At 46.7% G+C, this 22,528-nt stretch overlaps 1 protein-coding gene across 1 annotated transcript in view; it reads left to right on the forward strand.

The window, feature by feature from the left end:
- The first annotated feature begins 13,555 nt into the window (after positions 1–13,555).
- The window catches only part of ATP6V0D1 (ATPase H+ transporting V0 subunit d1), an 81,659-nt gene continuing 72,686 nt past the window's right edge, over positions 13,556–22,528 (forward strand). The window contains exon 1 of the mRNA XM_040409067.1: positions 13,556–13,853. Coding sequence (XP_040265001.1) covers positions 13,724–13,853 — 130 coding nt within the window. The 5' untranslated portion in view covers positions 13,556–13,723. The remainder of the gene's footprint in view (positions 13,854–22,528) is intronic.

Consider the following 22,528-nt stretch of genomic DNA (forward strand, 5'->3'; position numbering starts at 1 on the left):
AGTAGTATGACGCTTGTTGATTGGCTGCTGTGCAGCCTTTCAAAAAGCGCCAAGAAATCGCCGAACACCGAACCTGAACTTTTACGGAAATGTTCGGGTCCGGGTCCGAAAATCCTGAGGTTCGCTCAACCCTAATTGGAAGTGCTGGTGTGGTCCTCTTCTGAGTTCCTGCTCGTCCATTTACTTCAGAAGTTAAGTGTTACTTCCCTTTTATATTTTGTTGTTTCCCCTCTGTCTTTTGTTACTCAGGGAGACACTGGTTCTTTCATATTGGAAGGAACAGGACGTCTCAAGCCCAGACACTACTCCAGGGCAATTCAGGGTTTCCAGGGTCTTAGGTTCCAGTGCATGAACCTTCAAGGTATGTTCATACGGATAGGAGTCAGGGCTAGGATTAGGGTTTCCCTAGGTGGTGTCCGTTTCCCTTTCCCTAGCTTTGAGGCCTAGTTCCTTTTCCCTTTCCTCCTGTTGTCGGTGTGGTGTTCCCTCACACATTACTACATGACAAATACTCTCATAGTGTCTTGTGTGAAGTAACATACAGTACAGACCAAAAGTTTGGACACACCTTCTCATTCAAAGAGTTTTCTTTATTTTCATGACTATGAAAATTGTAGATTCAGACTGAAGACATCAAAACTATGAATTAACACATGTGGAATTATATACATAACAAACAAGTGTTAAACAACTGAAAATATGTAATATTCTAGGTTCTTCAAAGTAGCCACCTTTTGCTTTGATTACTGCTTTGCACACTCTTGGCATTCTCTTGATGAGCTTCAAGAGGTAGTCCCCTGAAATGGTTTTCACTTCACAGGTGTGCCCTGTCAGGTTTAATAAGTGGGATTTCTTGCCTTATAAATGGGGTTGGGACCATCAGTTGCGATGAGGAGAAGTCAGGTGGATACACAGCTGATAGTCCTACTGAATAGACTGTTAGAATTTGTATTATGGCAAGAAAAAAGCAGCTAAGTAAAGAAAAACGAGTGGCCATCATTACTTTAAGAAATGAAGGTCAGTCAGTCAGCCGAAAAATTGGGAAAACTTTGAAAGTAAGGGCTATTTGACCATAAAGGAGAGTGATGGGGAGCTGCGCCAGATGACCTGGCCTCCACAGTCACCGGACCTGAACCCAATCGAGATGGTTTGGGGTGAGCTGGACCGCAGAGTGAAGGCAAAAGGGCCAACAAGTGCTAAGCATCTCTGGGAACTCCTTCAAGACTGTTGGAAGACCATTTCAGGGGACTACCTCTTGAAGCTCATCAAGAGAATGCCAAGAGTGTGCAAAGCAGTAATCAAAGCAAAAGGTGGCTACTTTGAAGAACCTAGAATATGACATATTTTCAGTTGTTTCACACTTGTTTGTTATTTATATAATTCCACATGTGTTAATTCATAGTTTTGATGCCTTCATAGTCATGAAAATAAAGAAAACTCTTTGAATGAGAAGGTGTGTCCAAACTTTTGGTCTGTACTGTACACCACCCTGCTCACGCAATTTCGATTAGGAATGAACAGAGAGGTGTGCCAGCTGTGAACTGTTCTGATGTTCATTGGTGATCCAGTGGCGATCATTCGTGACTTAGTGGAAATCGAACTCCCTCTCCTTGCTCAAAGAAGCACTTTTTTTCTACACAAACAGCACCCTATTGCTGCAGCTTAGCGCTCTATGTAATACGTTTTGCTTTTCCTAATTGTACACTCCCCCAGGGTACATCCATGGCATCCCGAGGTTTGTACGCCATCTTCTTTCTCTACCAGTTTTGCGAACGGGAATCCGAGCCCTATATGTCCCTCCTCTCTTCCACAACTCCCAAGATGCTCAGTGTTGGGCAGAGTTATATTAAGGTTTTTGGGGGGAGTATGGGAGAAGGGAAGCCACAAGCAGAAGCAAAAGTCATTTCTCTGACTGAGGAAGTGGTAGAACAAGGAGAACGCTGACCACTTATCCTCACAGAGCCATGTGACTCATCAGACCAATGAAGACCAGGACCAGAAAAACATACAACAAAATGGACAAAAGAAAAAGAAAACGCACATGAAAACTAGAGGTGATGAGTCAAATGCTAAGATAAAAAAAACTGGAGTGCTCCATCTCCTCTTCTCCCTTGTGTGGTGCCTGCACGAGAACTGATCAGTGTTTTATCACTGATTAGCTCCTTTTTGGGGTCGATTTTTTCTTACCCTAAGTGTACAATAACCCCCACCAACACCTGGGCCATTCTCTATACACCTTCACGTGCTGCTGACCCTCAATGCTGATCATCATCAGTTTTCCTTTTCTTTTTTTTTTTTTGTGGGTGCAGTTTTTCTCTGAGGACTGATCAGTGATGCTCTTTTACAAATTTCGCAATTTTTTTTTACACTTGTATAATCTCCTTATGTGCTTCCTGGGCCACAGAGCACTGATCAGTGACACACATCACTCACTCTCGCTGATCAGTGATCCAATGCATTTGAAAAGTCTTCAGACCTTTTTTTCACATTTTATGTTATTGTTAAAAAATATAGCCCGTTTTTATACAAGCGTAAGCTGGTATCTGTATGTAGTACAGTCTATGCCATGTGCCACTTAGGGCCCAACTTGCAAAAGGGCCCACCGGGGGATTCCCCTATTCCCCTGTGGGCCAGTCTGAGCCTGCCCTTCATATCTCACCCCGTTGACTCCTCCACTTCTTTGATCACTGATCCCCTGATAGACAGTGATCAGTCTTTTGGATATTTTTTGTTGGGTCTTGGATGTTTTTTTTTGTTCTATAAAACTATAAAAAATAAGAATAACATTTTTATTAATTTAGTTTGTTTAGGTAGGTGTCTGCTGCAGCAGTTAAAGGGGATGTCTCACTTCCACCAATGCCATTTATCATATAGAGAAAGTTAATATAAGGCAGTTTCTGTATTGTGATTGTCCCATATTGCCTTCTTTGCTGGCTGGATTCATTTTTCCATCACATTATACACTGCTCTTTCCAAGGGTTATGACTAGGGGTAAGTGAAGCAAGCTTTGGTTCCAAGATCCGAAGTTGCTTCGCTTCAAAATTCGTTTTAATGCTGTACTGAGATCCGTCTTGTAAAGCTACACACAGTTAATGCATGTGTATATTTTGCACTTTTTTTCCTCAAAAACCTTTTGCAGAGCTTCTACAGTTTATAAGTGTAAAAAATAAGAGTAAATAAGGGTAAATAAGGGTATTCTCCAGCATCACCGTCAGTGTATATTTTGGCCGCAGACTTTGTCCAAATTAACATTTTTTTTTTTCAAAACTGCTGAAAATGTTGGTACTGGTCTCTGTCACAATTGCCGCGTAGTAGTGGACTCTGTTGGTGTAGGCTCAAAAGCTGTGTCAGACCCAGGGCAAGCTTGGGTGGCAGGAGTGGTGGAGGCAGAAATTAAGTGGGTGTGGGACTCTATCTTCCATGTGGTCAATTTTTCTCCACAGTGCAGGACATTATTGCACTGGACCTTGTCCAACTGCAAATTTTGTTCTAAAAAAATGAAATGATCAAAGTAAAAATTGAAAAGTAGACATCATATAGTACATGACAATACCTTTCTAACAAAGCTACTACCAGCCCTGTACCTCACTTGGATCTAGGTCATACCCCAGTCAGTTGCTCTACTAGGTACCCTTCAATCTGGCATCTGAGGGATCTGTCCTTTTTGTTGCAGATATTTCCCTGTAATTGTCATATCTTCTGACAGTAGATATGGCTAATGGCAGTCTACGAATGGAACTGAGCATGTGCGACCTCCTCAGTAGGTGGACATGCACATTACGATACAGAGTAAACTCTAGAGGGCACCATTATAACGAAATAGAAAGGTTACCAATGTGCTATGCCAGCATTTAGTAAACTTCCAGGGGGCACGGGCAGGAGCAGCAATATGTGCTCCTGCCCGTACTCACTGCGCTGCGGCCCCATTCATAAAGTGTAGAGCCCGTACTTCATACACCGCTGAGCTGTCAGCGGTGTAGAAAATTGTGAATTTAAAGCACACAGGATATCTGCGCTTTAGGGGGGAATATCTCTAATAAAAATACAAAATCAATAAATAAAATACACTAGAAAAATTATTATTGGGACATTTAAAAAAAGTCATTAAAAGTTTAGTTAATCTTTAAGGTTATTAGTCACTTTGAAAGAGAGAAAGTAGTCATAATTGTAATCCGCAAGATACGGAACAAGATAGGAAATGTCTTATCTTTTGCAGTGCGGAGGCATGGATCGAAAAGCCGATGGAAGGGGCTTTGTAGAGTTTCTGTGGGCTTCCAACCCGTGCCTTCGCTCCACAAAAGATAACACGTCCTATCTTTTGACGTATCTTGCAGATCTCAGACCCATTCAAGTCTGCAACACGGGCACAGGGACCATGCGGTCGTGTGCATCAGCCCTAACAGTGACCTCCAGTACATGCTTTTACCTTCCAGTTGAGCGTCCCTGTGTCCTGTAGAGGAGGCTGCCTTCACTATTATATACAGGTTTTACACATAGCCTAAATGCTCCCTTATCCAAGCTGTGCAAACTTAACAGGATGGTGATGGTTTCAAGTTTCTTGACACTTTCTGAATATCCTGCTCAATTTTCTTCCTGCACATGTCCATGTGGGACATAAATTCAGCAGGAAAAAAATCCACAACAAATCTGCAAGTTAAAGGGTTTGGTTACTGAATTAACCTCTTCTACCCCGTGCCATTTCCCATGTTTGCATTTTTGTTTTTTACTCCCTGCATTCTTGGAGCCATAACTTTTTTACTTTTCCGTTCACCTAGCCGTCTGAGGGCTTGTTTCTAGCGGAACAAGTTGTACTTTCTAATGGCACCATTTAATATGGGTGTAGTGGGAAGCCGGAAAAAAATCCTAACGGGGTGGATTTTGAAAAAAAAATATGCAATTCAGCCAGTTTTATGGGTTTTGTTTTTACGGCGTTCACTATGCAGTAAAACTGACTTGTGCACTTCATTCTCTAGGTCAGTAAAATTACAACAATACCACATATGTATAGTATTTCTTGTGTTTTAAAACTGAAAAAAAAAACTTTGATAAAAAATATTTCTTTTCTTTTCTCGCCATATTTTGCCCCCCCCCCCAACTTTTTAATAGTTATGTCTACAAAGCTGTGCGAGGGCTCATTTTCTGTGGGACGATCTTTACTTTTCAGTGATACCATTTTGGGTGTGTATGACTTTTTGCTTTTTGATAAAAAAAATTGGGGAGAAGCAATGAAAAAACTGAATTGGCCATTTTGTTTTTTTCCCGTTACGTCGTTCACCATATTGGAATTTTTTATTTTAATAGTATGGGAATTTCTGGACGCAGCGATGCCTATTATGTTTATGGTTTTTAATTGTATTTATTATTTTGTATTTTTATTTTGGGGTGGTTTGAACTTTTATATTTGTATTTTTTTTTAATTTATTTTGAAGTGTCCCTAGGTGACTATAACATGCAATCATTGGATTGCAATTTGTATAAAGTAATAGAATTTTATCCATTACAACAGGAATGGCCAACATGTGGCTCTCTAGCTGTTGTAAAACTACAATTCCCACCATGCCCTGCTGTAGGCAGTCCGGGGATGCTGGCAGTTGTAGTTTTGCAACAGCTTAAGAGCCACAGGTTGGCCATCCCTGCATTACAACATACAAAGGTCGATATATTCCAATGTAGTGCTGCCACCTGTAGGCCTACATTGGAATATACCTGTAAAAGGCATTGGAGCCTCAGCAAGCCCTGGCCTTTCACAGACAATGAACAGCTCACCCCGTTCGCTTCGTGGGGGAGCCGTTTCAGGCCAAATAGCTAAGTGCTTCCGGGTTTTGCACTCTCAGATGCCTATGTCAAATTCACGGATCAGCGGGTGTAAACCCACTGTGCTACTGACTGGCTATACTCTGGAGGGGCGTGTCTAAGCAACTACCTGGTTTTCACTAGAGCCTCTGATGGTGAGTATAGACTTGAGCCGTTAAGGTAGTTGCCAGGGGCTACTCTAGAGCAATCCCCGAGTCAGTCGCAGCTGATCCGGGCGGACCAGGAGATACCTGAGTAGGGACCAGAACTACAAGTGTAGTAGACAGGCAGACTTGAAACTAGGAACTCTTAAGCGGATGTTTCTGGAGGAGAGCCATACCTTATCTCCCGGCGAGAACTGAGGCGGTTGTCTTCTTTTCCTGTCCACATTCATCTTCATGCTGGTCACCATTTATCGATGCAAATCTTGGTATCCTGACAGATCTTCAAAAAATCCCTAAAAGAGGAATCCGCCGCTGGTACCCCAGAAGAATTAGGAGCAGGGAGAGGAGTACGAGGATGCTGTCCAAAAATGACAAAGAAAGGAGGTGACCCAGAAGACTGACTAGTATGGTTATTGTAGAACTCTGCCAAAGGTAACAATTGTACCCAGTTGTCGTGTTGAGTTGAAACAAAATGCCAAAGGTAATTCTCCAATATCTGATTGACCCACTCTACTTGCCCGTTGGTTTGGGGGTGATAACCGAATGAGAAGTCCAGGTAAATTTCTAACAGGTAAATTTCATGGATAAGCCATGACGTGATAAGGATTCATATCCTTGAGGCACACCAGCTGTATGAGGTTCAATTTATATATTCATAATTATATTATATATATCTCTGTATGGTATATTTAGTTTACAACATATGTTAATCAATAATTAATATAATGTGTTATCTATGTGTAACAATGTATCAATTTATATATATGTTATACCATGTATTTATCATTTAGAAGGTATTGTAGAAGGTACAAAAACATTGAAGTAAGTTTATTTTAATTGGATTTCTGAGAACAGTAAATGTTATTTCAAAACAATAGTTATTCATGGATGTAGATAAGTGAAATGTACAAGTTCCGATGCAAGCATCAAAGCCGTTATATAAAATTTTCATCAAGTCAACCTATATTTCAAAAAGATAGGAGAAGACAGCCAACTCCAACAAGTCCAGGATATAGGTAATTAAAAGTGTCAGGAAAAGACCTTCCTCAATGATGTATATTAAAAGGTCAAAAGGGTAATGTGAACGTATTATTAGATATTTAGTTTTAAATGCTTAAAAGTTGTGATGTTCATCTTCAGTACCACAGTGCCATCTGGAGGCAGATGGACAATATTATATTATTTCATTATTTGTTCTATGCCATATTTGGAGTTAACATGACATCATGGTGTTATTAGCATGCGAATACACCCACCTTACATGATTGGGAATCCCTAATCTAAAGGGGATGATTCTTAGATAAGGGGGGGAATAATTACTCGTGTACAGAGCATTAGGAGAGATCCATATATCCATCCATCCATTCAATCAAAAGAAAACTTTACCAGAAGAAACTTTGATTATTTTTTTGGATTACTAGGAAAGTTCTTCAGAACTGGTCCCATCTGAACTCTGTCCTTTGACCCGGTAATGTATATTTTGTTTACTGCTCGTGATATTAATAAGATATTTCTCTCGGTATATAGCCAAGAGTTCCCATACTGTAGGAATATATAGTGTTAGGTGCCTCCATAATGCTGCTTATTCTCTTAGCAAAGATGCATATTGTTAATGGAAGATCTGACATTATTTGAAAAGAGGACTAAAACCCTTGGAAAGTTATTTTCCATAGTCTGATTGCCGAGCTGAATATTTTATCATATTAATATCATATATTTTTGATTGGTCATAGGAAAACAGAGTCAAGGGATAACAGTTATTTTCCGGTACAATCCGTGTTTTATTGCTATAGCCTGTTTGATAAACAGAAGATCCTAAGTTTCTCTTGGTATATGAGTCTGTTTGTTAAAAGTATGACACTGGTCGTCATAAATCACTAAGTCACACTGTGCTGATCAGATAGGGGTGTGTTAACACCACCGTGCAGTACATTTTGGGTATTGTTTTCCAACTTCATCATTTGTTTTGCAATTGTATTGATTTTTATATTCCTTGTTTTTATAATAAACGATTATATATTTTTGCATATACAATTGTCCCTTTGTTTCATTGCTTGCACAAATCAAATTAAGATACTTGATAAAAAGAACTTAGAGGCGTGTTTATGTCCGCCCGAAAGATAATATAATTTTTATGTTTTTTTTTTATCCTCTCTTTTATATGAAGATTCTTTTATATAGAAGATATATGACAGTCCATCGCAATGTGTTGCCATGGTACATCGGGAACAGGTAGCGGTAACAACAGAACAGGTAGTTTGCTCCTGTTGATTTTATTTTAAGCACAGACGGTGCAGGCAGAGACATAATCACGCACATCCTTGGACAATGTGGGCCACCAGAAGTGGAGAGACACCAATTCTGTGGTCTTGCAAATACCTGGGTGACTGGCCAGTTCAGAGTTGTGCCCCCACGTTAGGATACAGTTTATTTGGGCAGATGGCATGTCTCTTACCAGGACAGGATCCACTGTGATCAAGTGAGCAGGATCTACAATGCATTGGGGCTCCTCCTGCTAATCTGTGAAGTCAAATGACCTAGAGCATCCGCCTTGATGTTTTTTTCAGCCGGGCGAAAGTGCAACTCAAAATGAGAAACGAGAAAAGAAGAGAGCCCACCTGGCTTGGCGAGGGTTCAGACGCTGAGCTGTCTGCATATATGTGAGGTTCTTGTGATCCGTGAATATTATCACCGGATGCTGGGCCCCCTCCAATAGATAACGCCACTCCTCCAAGGCAAGTTTTATGGCTAGAATTTCTCTGTCTCCTATACAGAATTTCCTCTCAGCAGGTGAGAAGAGTTTGGAGGAGAACCCACAGGTAAACATCTTGCCCTTGGAACCTCTCTGTAGTAGAACAGCACCGGCTCCTATGGAGGAGGCGTCCACTTCTAGAAATAATTGGCGGGAGACATCGGGATAATGCAGAACAGGTGCGGAAGCAAAAGACTTCTTTAATTGGACGAAGGCGGCCTCTGCCTCTGGAGTCCAGTCCTTGGCATTCATCCCTTTCCTAGTAAGAGCAGAGAAGTAAGGGATGAAAAATTCGGGATGAATTGCTGATAGAAATTAGCGAATCCCAGGAATCGCTGTATAGGCCGAAGACCCTGTGGGTGGGGCCAGTCCATTACTGCCTTCAACTTTTCAGGATCCATCTGCAACCCGGCATCCGAGATGACGTATCCAAGAAATGGTACAGTATATTTTTGAAAAGGCATTTCTCGAGGTGGCGTGAAGTCGATTCTCTCTCAACTGCTGTAATACGTATATGCTTCTGGTGAATAGTTAAATCCGGGGAATAGATTAATATATCGTCCAGATACACTATTATGCAGACATAAAGCAGATCCCAGAAGATGTTGTTCACCAACTCCTGGAATATTGCGGGAGCATTGCACAGACCGAAGGGCATGATGAGATACTCATAGTGTCCACCACGAGTGTTAAAAGCAGTCTACCACTCATCACCCTTTCAAATGCGAATAAGATTATATGCGCCGCGCAGTTCGAATTTAGTGAAGACCTTAGCTCCCCGGATCCTGTCGAAGAGTTCCGAGATTAGCGGTAAAGGGTATTGATTCTTGATTGTGACCTTATTCAGACCTTGATAGTCGATACAGAGCCATAAGGATCCATTTTTTTTTTTGCACAAAGAAGAACCCAGCACCGGCTAGTGAAGTAGATTTCCAGATAAACCCCCTCTCGAGATTTTCCTTAATGTACTCAGACATCGCTTGGGTCTCGGGAAGTGAGAGGGGGTAGACTCGACCATGAGGAGGAGTGACACCAGGCAGAAGGTCAATCGGACAATCATACGGACGATGAGGAGGAAGGATTACCACCTCTTTCTTGCTGAAAACATCTGCAAAACTGGCATACTGCTGCGGGAGTCCAGGCAGGTCTACTGCTACAGTCGGCGAGGAAGCAGGTCGGACCTCAGATAGGCAGGTGGAATGACAGGATGATCCCCAACATAGAATCTGACCGGAGTTCCAGTCCAGAACTGGAGAGTGCTGACGCAGCCAGGGAAGACCAAGGATGACCGGATTCACGGACGCAGGCAGCACGTAGAAGGAGATAATCTCAGAATGCAGAACACCAATTTTTCAGCTAGTGGGGCATAGTTACGGAGAGCACTTGTTGAGGGAGTGGCAGTCCATTAACAGAGGCCACTGACAAAGGCCTTTCGAGACGGATGGTAGGAAGCTGGAACTGATGGACCAGAGCTTGCTGAATGAAATTTAACGGCTGACCCACAGTCCAGGAATGCAGGCACAGACAGCGTGACTCCCTTGTGCGAGAGAGTCACCGGAACAGAAAGTTTCGGAGAGGACTTCTCTTACAATTACGCATGAAGTGGGTCTTGCCACCACAATACAAACACAGGTTCTCTGCTTTGTGGTGTAGACGTTCCTGGTAAGACAATCGAAGGCGCTCTATTTGCATGGGCTCTTCAGGTGAGGTGGACACTAGAGGAAGGAGCGGCCTCTGGAAGGATAAAGCCAACCAAGGTGGCCTTCTGGAGCACGCGACCTCCTTAGCACGTTCCTTGAAGCGCATATCTATCTCTGTAGCCAAGGTGATCAGGTCATTCAGAATAGACGGAAGGTTGCAACCAGCTAGTTCATCCTTAATCTGGTAAGAAAGGCCCTCCCAGAACACCGCCAGCTGAGCCTCATTGTTCCATGCAAGTTTGGCAGCCAGGGAACAAAATTGGATGGCGTACTGACCCACCGACGATAGTCGTAGCAGAGCTGAGGCAGCGGAGGATGTGCGGCCGGGCTCTTCAAAGACCAGCCGGAAGGTAGCCAAAAAAGCCTGCAGATTGGTAGTCTCAAGACCTCCATGTTCTCAAATAGGATTTGCCCAAGCAAGGGCCTCATCAGACAGCAGGGACACGATTAGGGCAACCTTGGATCACTCAGTGGGAAACCTCTGCAACTCAAAGTGGATCAAACACTGGTTCAGGAATCCAAGATAGGTTTTTGGATCTCCACCATAGCGTGAAGGCAGAGGGAGTTGCACACCAGCGATACACAAATCCAAACTTACCGGTGTGGGAACTGCAGGAGTAGCAGCGCCTGAAGACCCTGCAGTAGCTAGAGACGAGACGGCATCCAGACGGACAGACACATTTTGCAAGAACTGCATTAAGATATCCTGACGTTCGCTCTGGCGCTTTACTTCACGTAACAGTTCCTGGACGACAGGTTTGGGATGACCAGCGGGGTCCATGGCCTCAGTGTACTGTCACGGATCAGCAGGTGTGAACCCACTGTGCCACTGACTGGCTATACTCTGGAGGGGCGTGTCTAAGCAACTACCTGGTTTTCACTAGAGCCTCTGATGGTGAGGATAGACTTGAGCCGTTAGGGTAGTTGCCAGGGGCTACTCCAGAGCAATCCTCGAGTCAGTGGCAGCTGGTCCGGGCGGACTAGGAGGTACCTGAGTAGGTATCAGAAGTCCAAGTGTAGTAGACAGGCAGAGACATTACCAGGGGCAACAGTGCAGGACCGGATGCAGAGACGTGGTCAGGGCAGGCGGCACAGTTATAGGTCAGGCAATCCGGATCGGCAACAGGAGAGTCAAAGCAAGCAGGCAGGGATCAGACGATAAGTAGAGTCCAGGAACAAAGTATAGGAGCACACGAGAGTATCAGGAACCAACAAGCACCAGGACCTTGACACTGAGGCATCTGGGATGATAAAAAATAGTAAATAATAAGTTGTAAAAAGTGACTTAATAGGTGATAATTTCAGTTCATCCTTAGTAAGGATGAACTGAAATTATCACCTATCAAGTCATTTTTTACAACTTATTTTTTACTATTTATCACTAACACTATTTTTTATCATCATATCTTTTCTGGATTTTCTCTGGACTATCTTGGGACCCTATCTAGGTTTTTGACAAATATTAACGGACTAATTTAGCAATTTATGAATTACTGCGTCAGATAAAATCATGGGTCAAAAGAAAAAATCATTAATCAGGGAACCACATTGTTATTTATATTTTCTTTTCTTTTTATATATATGTTTTATATGAAATGATGTATGTATTGGAAGTGATGCTGCTTTGATGAATTATAGGTGATTTATTGATGGTATACACATTTTCAGCTTTTAGTTTTTATTTGGATCCAAGTTCATATTTAATTAAAATATTTAGTTTTTAATGCGTCTCCGAATGTTATGAGTGCATGTTAATTCATCTTAAATAATTCCCAGCATTCTCCATTCATTTCTATGGGAGTTCTGAGAAGAGCAGAGCAAGTATGCATGCTGGGAGTTGTAGTTTCACAACAGCAGGAATGAAGGAGGTTGCCTATCCCTGGGCTAAGCGCACCTCAGTACCATTCAAGTGAATGGGCCTGGACTGCAATACCAAGCACAGCCACTATCCAATGTACAGCGCTGTGATTTGAGGTGGCAGCAGCGCTCACTGGAGCACCGTGTCCCCTTCCAACTGCTGATCGGCGATAGTGCCGAGAGTCAGACCCCCCACCCATCACATATTGATGACTTATCCTGAGGATGTCATCCCGGAATACCCCTGTCATAAGAATTCCTTGAGTCACACTGTTCATAGATTCTCCCACGATGGTCCTGTGACAATAGAGTTTACTTTAATAGGGTTGTGCCATTCATTATTTTAATAAATTTTAGTATTAAAAACTTTTTTTTTTTTTTTTAAATGCTCCCATTGTGAGAAATTCTCTTTGCTTCTTTAAAATAGCGCCCTGAGGTGTTTAATCTGTATAGTAATGTGCACATCCACCTACTGACGTGGTTGCACATGCACAGTTCCATCCTTCAACTGCCTCCAGCCATATCTTCTGTTAGACGCAGTGACGGTTACAGGGAGAGCTGCAGCAGAAAGGACACAGCCCCTGAAAAAGGACGCGCCTCTGAGCTGGCAGCCAGCGAACACATGCGGGCTGCCATCTTTAGTAAGGTAGACTCGCCCGTCCGGCGATGCACAGGTAAGCCCTTACCTGTGCCGGTCTGAAATCAAATGCAGTCACCGGGAGCAGGCAGTTCAGAGAACCGCCCGATGAAGTGCCCCGGCGGCTGTTCTCGGAACTGCCTGCTCCCGGTGACTGCATTGGATTTCAGACCGGCTCCCGGCACAGGTAAGGGCTTACCTGTGCATCGCTGGACGGGGGCGAGTCTACCTTACTAAAGATGGCAGCCCGCATGTGTTTGCTGGCGAAGACTGCAATGAATGAGGAGATCTCTAGATCCATGTGAGGTACAGGGCTGGTTCTAGTTCTGTTAGAGATTTTCTGGAAATGTCTGCGTTTTGCACACGTCCAGCTCAGCATTAACTAATGTGGAGAACACAGAATGGGACACAGACACGCCATTGTTTAGTCAGGCCATCATCCCCTGCAGCCTACAGTGCACATAACGCTACAGGCATGTCATCATGAGACGCGCTATAACGTCCCACTTCTCAGGGCCGTCGACGACACCTTTATAGCCGCTCCCACAATCCCTTTCGGCACGTTCAAACTCCGCCTGCGCCTCAAGCCTCGTTCTAGCCCGTAACGCTGATAGGGCCTTATTCGTGACGTCACGCCACAGAGAAGCCCTGTGATCTCTCTTCCTCCTACATGACAGTAGGCTTATCATGTGACAGGGGGCGCTGTGCTCACGTGACTCCACCGGGGTGCTGGTAGCCGCTGTAGTGACGTCAGCCATCCTCCTGCTGCTCCCGAACGGAGACCGATCGCTCCTTCCCCGCCGCCGCCATCATCCTCATCATGACGTCCTTCTCCGAGCTCTACTTCAATGTGGACAGCGGTTACTTGGAAGGGCTGGTCCGCGGGTTTAAGGCCGGGATCCTGAGCCAGGGAGATTACTTGAACCTGGTGCAGTGTGAGACCCTGGAGGGTGAGTGACCCGCCGTGTATGTGTAGTGGGGGCTGTGGTCAGACAGGCGACCCTCAGAGGTGACCTCTCGGCCCAGCATCTCCTATGTGACCGCTCAGCAGGACAGGCTCTGGGGTTGTCAGAGATCAGGGGAGTACAGCAGTGTTGTCAGGTGCATCATCATCATCATCCTTCCATCGTTCCACTAGACATCATAGAGAAGTGGCCTCCAGGATCACCTTTCCTTTATCAGATCCTACAGACAGGTCTGGAGATGACCATTGGTGGTGGTCTGGGCCCCCGGCGTCTTGAGGGAACGATCCTGAGGGCCCCACTCTCTGTGAATACAGTACCTTAGCTTTATTAGGGGTCAGCATCCGACACCCCACCAATCCCGGGAATGACTAGCCCCATGCGGGTCATCAGAGCTCTGCGTGATTTCCGTATCCATCAGCCGCGCTGTCAGTCCTCCATCATCTTCAATGGTCCAAGCTTGGCAGCTGAGATTCAGGACCATGAGCGCCTGGGGCCCGCTCGGTCCTTTATTGGTGGTGGTCCGCCATCATGAAGGCGCTGTTCACACCATTCCTGCTGTTCCCATTCTGTCATCGGAGGAGAAGTCTGATGCCATTCATCACAAGTGACACCATGTAATGAGGCCCGGTGGGCTTCTGTCATGTCTGAGATTTTGATATTGATGGTTTATCCTCACGATAGGTCATCAGTATCTAATCGGTAGGGGTCCATTTCCTGGCACTCTCGACAATCGGCTGTGTAAGGAGGCCTCGGCGCTCCAGCCTTGTCCTAGGCCAGTGACATCACGTTCATCAGTCCTATGTACTGTTTGCAGCCCAGTCCTATTCAAATGAATGGGCCTGAGCTGCAATACCAAGCATAGCCACTGTATAATTTTGAGGAGGCCGCAATGTTCATCGGTTACATGGCTTAGGCGCAGCTCAGACCCATTCAGTGCAGTACCGTGTACGGCGCTGTTAGTGATGAGGAGCCTTTTCCGAAGAAGGTCTGGGTCCAAACTACATCCATGCGATTACAGCAGCGACGCTTCCATTCACTTCAGTGAGAGCAGGACATCAAGGTAGAAATCCTGGACAACGCCTTTAAGGCTGGATTCACACATAGCATTTTGCTATGTTTCTTGTGACATTTTTAATGGTACTATTATTTTTTTTTATTTGATTTCAGCGGCGTTTGCACCTATCCTTAAAACGAGGGGGCCACACCCTGTCCGGTCTGGAGGCCTTGGGCAGAGGTGGTTGGGGTTGCCCGGACGGTCTGTGCTATGCGGTTTCTGTAGTGCCTGTAGCATGGCAGAGCCCGGTCGTATCCGCTCGCCGCATCAAGGTTGGAGGGCGTTCTGAGGTGGGACTTCTAAGGAGTTTTCCAGAACTTGGTGGCCTATTGTGAGGATAATAGTCCAGGTTGGGTGCCCATCTTTAGAACCTGTGCTAGAGATGGGTCATCCATTTGGAAAACCTCTGCTTGTTATCCCCCTGAACCTTAAAGGGGTTGTCCGGGTTCAGAGCTGAACCTGGACATACCCTTATTTTCACCCAGGCAGCCCCTCTGAGGCTAGCATCTCGTGCTCCGATGCGCTCCCTTGCCCTGCGCTAAATCGCGCAGGGCAAGGTCTCTTTTGTTGTCAATAACACTTTCCGCCCGGCAGTGTGCTTGGTGACGTCACCGGCTCTGATGGTTGGGCTTTAGCGCTGCCTTTGCCGTTTTACTGGCTAGGGCAGCTCTAAATCCCGCCTATCGGTGCCGGTGACATCACCGGACTTCCTGGCAGCCCCATGGAGAGCTCCGGTACGTCACCGGAACTCCTAAAAATGCCTTTGCCCTGCGCGATTTAGCTCAGGTCAAAGGAGAGGATCGGAGCATGAACTGCTCCGATGCTCATGTCAGGAGGGCCGCCTGGGTGAAAATGGAGGAATGTCCAGGTTCAGCTCTGAACCCGGACAACCCCTTTAATATAAGGATAAGAACCTAAGATCCGGCTGTTGCATGGTGCTGAAGACCCGCCAGATGCAAAACATAATACCTCCGCGACCATCGGCCTCCGCATGTGACAGCTGGACCGTCTGTTCTTACCCCAAGAGAAGCTCCCGCTGTTGTGGACTTGAGCTGTACTAGACCTTCTTCACACATCCCTGTCCTTGATGACATCTGTGACAAGATGGTCGTCGGTCCATCTCTGAACATGTCCGCTGTTGGTCCACGTGTCCGTTTTTTTGCTCTCCATGTGTCATCCTTTTTACGCTGCCAGGCTGAAAATAAATGTCAGTATCCAGAGCATCTCCTACCAGTCGTCTGTGGAAAATCACTGATGCCACCCGTGTTCGGTCAGTGTTTTTTCACGGATCCATAGATTTCAATGGGCACGTTTGGTCCTCATCACGGACCAAGGTAGTGCTTGTCTCCGAGACTTTCCCAGGGTCATTGCTGTGTGACTAAACACAGTAATATCAGTGGGTGCGTGTGCTGTGTGTGGAGAACACGCCTGTGATTCACTGCAGTGTGAACTAGGCCTTACATGTGCCTGGCCGCCCACTGCCCCCAGCTCTTCGGTGTGAGGAAACATTGCCACATTGCTGCCATTACCACACGTTGCTGTGAGGAAGAAGAATATCCGCCATTTGTCTATGTTTCTTTGTGGAAGTGAAACCATGAAGTGCTGGTCGGGAACCCATGTCGTGTTTTCAGACGTGGATTTTTTTATTTTTTTTTTCTCCTGATTTTCTTGAGTTTTCTTGTCAGTTTCTCCCACATAAATCCTACCCAGCTGCCCCCGGAACGGCTCTAATCAAAGCTGTGTGTACTTAGGGGACATTCACACACCCAAATGTATTTTGTGGATCCGCAAAGATATGGGTAACGTCCGCGTTGCATCCGTTTATTTGCAGACCCATTGTAACAATAGGAATAGGACATGTTCTATCTTTTTTGCGGGAAATACGTTTGCGGAAAGCACACAGCGCCCTCTCTTCATTTTTCGCGTCCCCATTTAAATGAATGGGTCCGCATCCGTTCCGCAAAAAATGTGGATCCTATGTGGACCAAAAATACAGTCGTGTGGAACGGGGCCTTACCGTCAGGTGCGGCAGTAGTGCGGCCTGTGTCTGCCTCATGACTGGGGCACTGGTTTCTTTTAAAGGTTTTCTGTCATCAGAAAAATCTTTATGTAGCGGCTGACATGAGCGATGTGCTAATGTCAGCAGAACAAAACTGTGAGACTTCTATCTCCCTGCCTGCGCCTAATGCTAAAATGGACGGCGCAAGCGTGGGATTTGCGGGGCACGGAGGAGACCGAGGATGTCAATCGCCTTTACAAAGGCGTGCCAAATGGTGAGAGGACGGAGCCTCTAGGTGCTGCAACAACGCCCCACTAGCACCTAGAGGCTCATTTGCATATTGTAAAAGTCATTATTTAGCGCGAACGGCGGCAGGCAGCGAGATATAAGTCTTACAGTTATGTTCTGCTGACATTAGCACATCGCTCATGTCAGCCGCTAAATAACGATTTTTCTGATGACAGAAAACCTTTCAAGGGGTTATTCCAAAATTAATGTAAAAAATGAAACTCAGACATCATATAGTACATGACAATCTCTTTCTAACAAAGCTAGAACCAGCCCTGTACCTCACATGGGCCCGGAGATCTCCACATTCATTGCTCTGCTAGATTTATATCAAGGGGAGTGTCTTCTCTGCTGCAGCTTAGGAGGCGTGTCCATGCTCTCCCTATCACAGCCCAGGAGGCGTGTCCATGCTCTCCCTATCACAGCCCAGGAGGCGTGTCCATGCTCTCCCTATCACAGCCCAGGAGGCGTGTCCATGCTCTCCCTATCACAGCCCAGGAGGCGTGTCCATGCTCTCCCTATCACAGCCCAGGAGGCGTGTCCATGCTCTCCCTATCACAGCTCAGGAGGCGTGTCCATGCTCTCCCTATCACAGCCCAGGAGGCGTGTCCATGCTCTCCCTATCACAGCTCAGGAGGCGGTTGAAGGATGAAACTGAGCATGTGCGGCCTTCTCAGTGAGCAGGAGTCAGGACAAAGAAATAAGAAAAAAAAATAAACAGCAGGTGGCGCTATACAGATTTTATAGAATAGCTTACTGGTTATACAAAATTTTTAATGACATGCAATTGCAAAAGTATTCAAATCCAGGTGCTGGTTTGGATGCCATAGAATATTTTTGGTGGGACAACCCCTTTAACGTTCCCCTTTGGTCCTGTTCTTGGTGTTTGGCGGCTGTAGATACGTTGTAAGATATAGTTGTATTACACTTCTTCCTGCTTGCTGATAGTCACATGGCCCGCACTCCTGTCATGTGGTGATTTCTCAATATGACATGAAGTGTCTGAGCGAGCCTGCTTCCATCTGTGGGGGGGATTTTTCAGGCCCTTTGGGAGTTTTTGGACTTATTTGCCACTCGGTTTTGAAAATTGGGTAGGAAAATGGTTGTGAATAAACAGTCGAGCTAATTTAATCCAGATTTAACAAGTGGCTTTTTAAAAGTTAAAAGAATGTCACAGTCTTAGGCTACATTCACACGAACGTGGTGTTTTGCGGATCCGCAAAACACGGATACCAGCCCATGTGCGTTCTGCAATTTGCGGACCGCACTAGGGCTGAAACAATTACTTGAGTAATTCGACACAAAAAAATCCTCGATGCAAATTTGTTGCATCGAAGATTAATTTGTGTCACGTGACCACGGAGCGGGAGTGAAGCGCTTGCTATTACTCCCGCTCCGTGGTCTCCCGCGGCGCTTGGAATACTCACTTTCCAGCAGACGGCCTCCGGACACTTCACAGCACGTCCATGGTCCTGCGCTGCACTGACCTCCTAACGTACACACGCCGTAACCTGACGCGCTGTGTGACGTCGGGCGCAGAGCAGCACGGAATGATGGAGTGTCGGCGGTTGGTGAAACCGAGGGGGTGGGGGCGTGACTAAGGCCGGGCGCCCGGAGTGCACAGCGTCATAGCAACCAGTGACACTGTGCAATCCGGGTGTCAGGAGGAGCATGGCAGCAGAGACTTTGGCACAGTGGGGGGGGGAGCTGATGGCACAGTGGGGGGGGGGGGGGGGGCTGATGGCACAGTGGGGGGGGGGGGGGCTGATGGCACAGTGGGGGGGGGGGGGGCTGATGGCACAGTGGGGGGGGGGGGCTGATGGCACAGTGGTGGGGGGGAGCTGATGGCACAGTGGTGGGGGGGAGCTGATGGCACAGTGGTGGGGGGGAGCTGATGGCACAGTGGTGGGGGGGAGCTGATGGCACAGTGGTGGGGGGGAGCTGATGGCACAGTGGTGGTGGGGAGCTGATGGCACAGTGGTGGTGGGGAGCTGATGGCACAGTGGTGGTGGGGAGCTGATGGCACAGTGGTGGGGGGGAGCTGATGGCACAGTGGTGGTGGGGAGCTGATGGCACAGTGGTGGTGGGGAGCTGATGGCACAGTGGTGGGGGGGAGCTGATGGCACAGTGGTGGGGGGGAGCTGATGGCACAGTGGTGGGGGGGAGCTGATGGCACAGTGGTGGGGGGGAGCTGATGGCACAGTGGTGGGGGGGAGCTGATGGCACAGTGGTGGGGGGGAGCTGATGGCACAGTGGTGGGGGGGAGCTGATGGCACAGTGGTGGGGGGGAGCTGATGGCACAGTGGTGGGGGAGAGCTGATGGCACAGTGGGGGGGGGGGGGGGGAGAGCTGATGGCACAGTGGGGGGGGGGGGGGGAGCTGATGGCGCAGTGGGGGGGGGAGCTGATGGCGCAGTGGGGGGGGGGGAGCTGATGGCACAGTGGGGGGGGGGAGCTGATGGCACAGTGGGGGGGGGAGCTGATGGCACAGTGGGGGGGGGGGAGCTGATGGCACAGTGGGGGGGGGGGAGCTGATGGCACAGTGGGGGGGGGGGAGCTGATGGCACAGTGGGGGGGGGAGCTGATGGCACAGTGCGGGGAGAGCTGATGGGACAATGGGTAGGGGAGAGCTGATGGCACTGGGGGGAACTGAGCTGATGGCACTGGGGGGAACTGATGCACTTGGGCTGATCGCACAGTGGGGAACGAAGGGTGTTGGGGACTAATGGCAGGGGGTCTTATGAGTTTTTATAAAGGAAAAAATAATCGATAGAATACTCGATTACTAAAATAATCGTTTACTGCAGCCCTAGACCGCACGTGCCGCCGCTATCATAGAAAATGCCTAATCTTGTCTGCAACTGTGGACAAGAATAGGGGCCGCAGCATGGAACTACATGGTGTGCTGACCGCATCTTTTGGGGCCCCATAGAAATGAATGGGCCCGCACCGCGGAACGGATGCGGACTCATTCATAAGGTTGTGTGAATGTAGCCTTACTCCAGTACAGGGGTGGTGAAGGAAGCAGAGTAACATCTCGGGACTAAGGGGTCATTTATCAAACTGGTAGAAAAGTAGAACTGGCTTAGTTGCCCATAGCAACCAATCAGATTCCACCTTTCATTTTCCAAAGGATCTGTCAAAAAATGAATCTGGTTGCTATGGGCAACTAAGCGAGTTCTACTTTACACCAGTTTGGTAAATGACCCCCGAAGTGTTAGACTGGGCTTTTAATATTGATGACCTATCCTCAGGATAGGTCATCAATATCAGATCGGTGGGGGTCCGACACCCGGCACCCTTGCTGATCAGGATAGCTGAGGATAGGTCATCAATAGTGTTGTTGAGCGAACTTGTGTTTTAAGTTCGGCGTCTAAAGTTCGGGTTATGGATTCCGCTACCACGGACCATAACGGAATTTAGAATCCATAACGCGATTCTTCGATAACCCAAACTTTAGACGCCGAACTTAAAACATAAGTTCGCTCAACACTAGTCATCAATATTAAAAGCCTGGAGAACCCCTTTAAAGTCCATGGACACCTTAGGGGGCAATTTTTTGTCATTGCACTTTACAAATTTTGGGTAAAAAATAATTTTTTTAATTGGTCTTTATTAAGCATTTTTGTTTTTTCCTCTGCAGCTTTCGGTTTCGGGGCATCTACAGGCTATTGCTCTGTGCCTCGCACTAAATCCGTCAGGGAGCTACTCCGACGGCCGAACCTGTAGCCCTTGTCTCTGAACTCCTGACAGCGCTTATCAGACTTGGCTATAATGAGTGTGTATGAGCTGTCAGGAGTTCAGAGATGAAGGCTACAGGTCCGCCCGTCAGGGCAGCTCCCTGATGGAGTCAGTGTGAGAATAGGACCTTCGGTGAGATTCTAGCAGATATGTCCGTGTCCCTATTGACTGGATGGGCCAGTGGGCTATCCTTTTAAAGGGGTTGTCTGCAATTTTGATATTGATGGACTGTCCTCAGGCGCCTCTTCAAGCAGCAGATTGGTGGGGGTCCGCCACCCCCGCCCATCAGCAATCAGTGACCTCTCCTGAGGATAGGTCATCAATACATGTATCCCGAACATCCCCTCTCCTCCTTGACAGACAGGGCTCAACATCTCGCCGGCCCTGTCAATCATGCACCTGCACCATTGCTCCGAGTATCAGTGCAAAGGTGCTGCTACTGGAGCGGTACAGGTGCCGACTGTGCATGCGCCCCTATACTCCTGGCATCCGCTCCAGCAGCAACACAGCCTCTGTACTTGCTCCACTACTCGAAGCAATGGCTCAGATACGAGATTGACAGGATCGCAGGGGCATCACAGTATAGCGGGGTTCCCATAGAAATAATTGGGGTTGCAGCGCAAGTCGCCTCAGTGCCGGGACTGCGAACCGTGAATCTCAAAAATTACAACTCTGCTGGATTTTTTATTTTATTTTTTTGCGATTTAGGAGTCACAGCACACTTGTGGCTTTTTTTAATTGAAAAATTGTAATGTTTTTAAATTTTTTTGTCTTTCTTTAAAAGTGGGCAGAGCTTAGCGGGCGGGATGGACCACCGCGACCTTGCACAGTCGCTGTATTTTACGCCAGAAACTTTGCGTAAATCACGAGTGAAGATAGCAGCTGGCGTAGGATTCCGGCTTGTGCCTCTTAATATATTGGTCGCATCTTATGGCAGGGGGCTTTTTACTGAGACTGACGTGTAGAACGCCAATCTTTAGTAAATGACCCCCAGTGAGTCCCCACCTGTGTCTGTGGTCCATGTGGCTGCTGTAAGGCCTCTTTCACACGGGCGTCGCATGTGAGGGCCGGATAGGATGCGCGTGCGTCGCGGGAAAATCATTCGATTTTATTTTTGTAGTATTATTTTTTGCCTGCGAGTGGGGTGAGTTTTGTATGCGATTGCGTTGCGTTCCTCAGTTTTTTCCGCACGAGTGCAATGCATTTTGCACGCGCGTTAGAAAAAACTGCATGTGGTACCCAGACCCAAACCCTAACTTCTTCACTGAAGTTCGGGTTTGGGATCGGTGTTCTGTAAATTTTAATATTTCCCCTTATAACATGGTTATAAGGGAAAATAATGGCATTCTGAATACAGAATGCATAGTAAAATGTGGATTGAGGGGTTAAAAAATAAAATAAATTACTTACCTGTTCCAATTGATCGCGCAGCCGGCATCCTCTTCTTGCTTCTTCTTTCAGGACCTGCAAAAGGACCTTTGGTGACGTAATCTTCTATCTTCATTCAGCAGGACCTGCGCTGACGTGAGCGCGATTACGTCACCAAAGGTCCTTTTGCAGGTCCTGAAAGAAGAAGAAG

Source organism: Bufo bufo, chromosome 10 (genome assembly GCF_905171765.1).
Source record: "Bufo bufo chromosome 10, aBufBuf1.1, whole genome shotgun sequence".
NCBI lineage: Eukaryota > Metazoa > Chordata > Amphibia > Anura > Bufonidae > Bufo > Bufo bufo.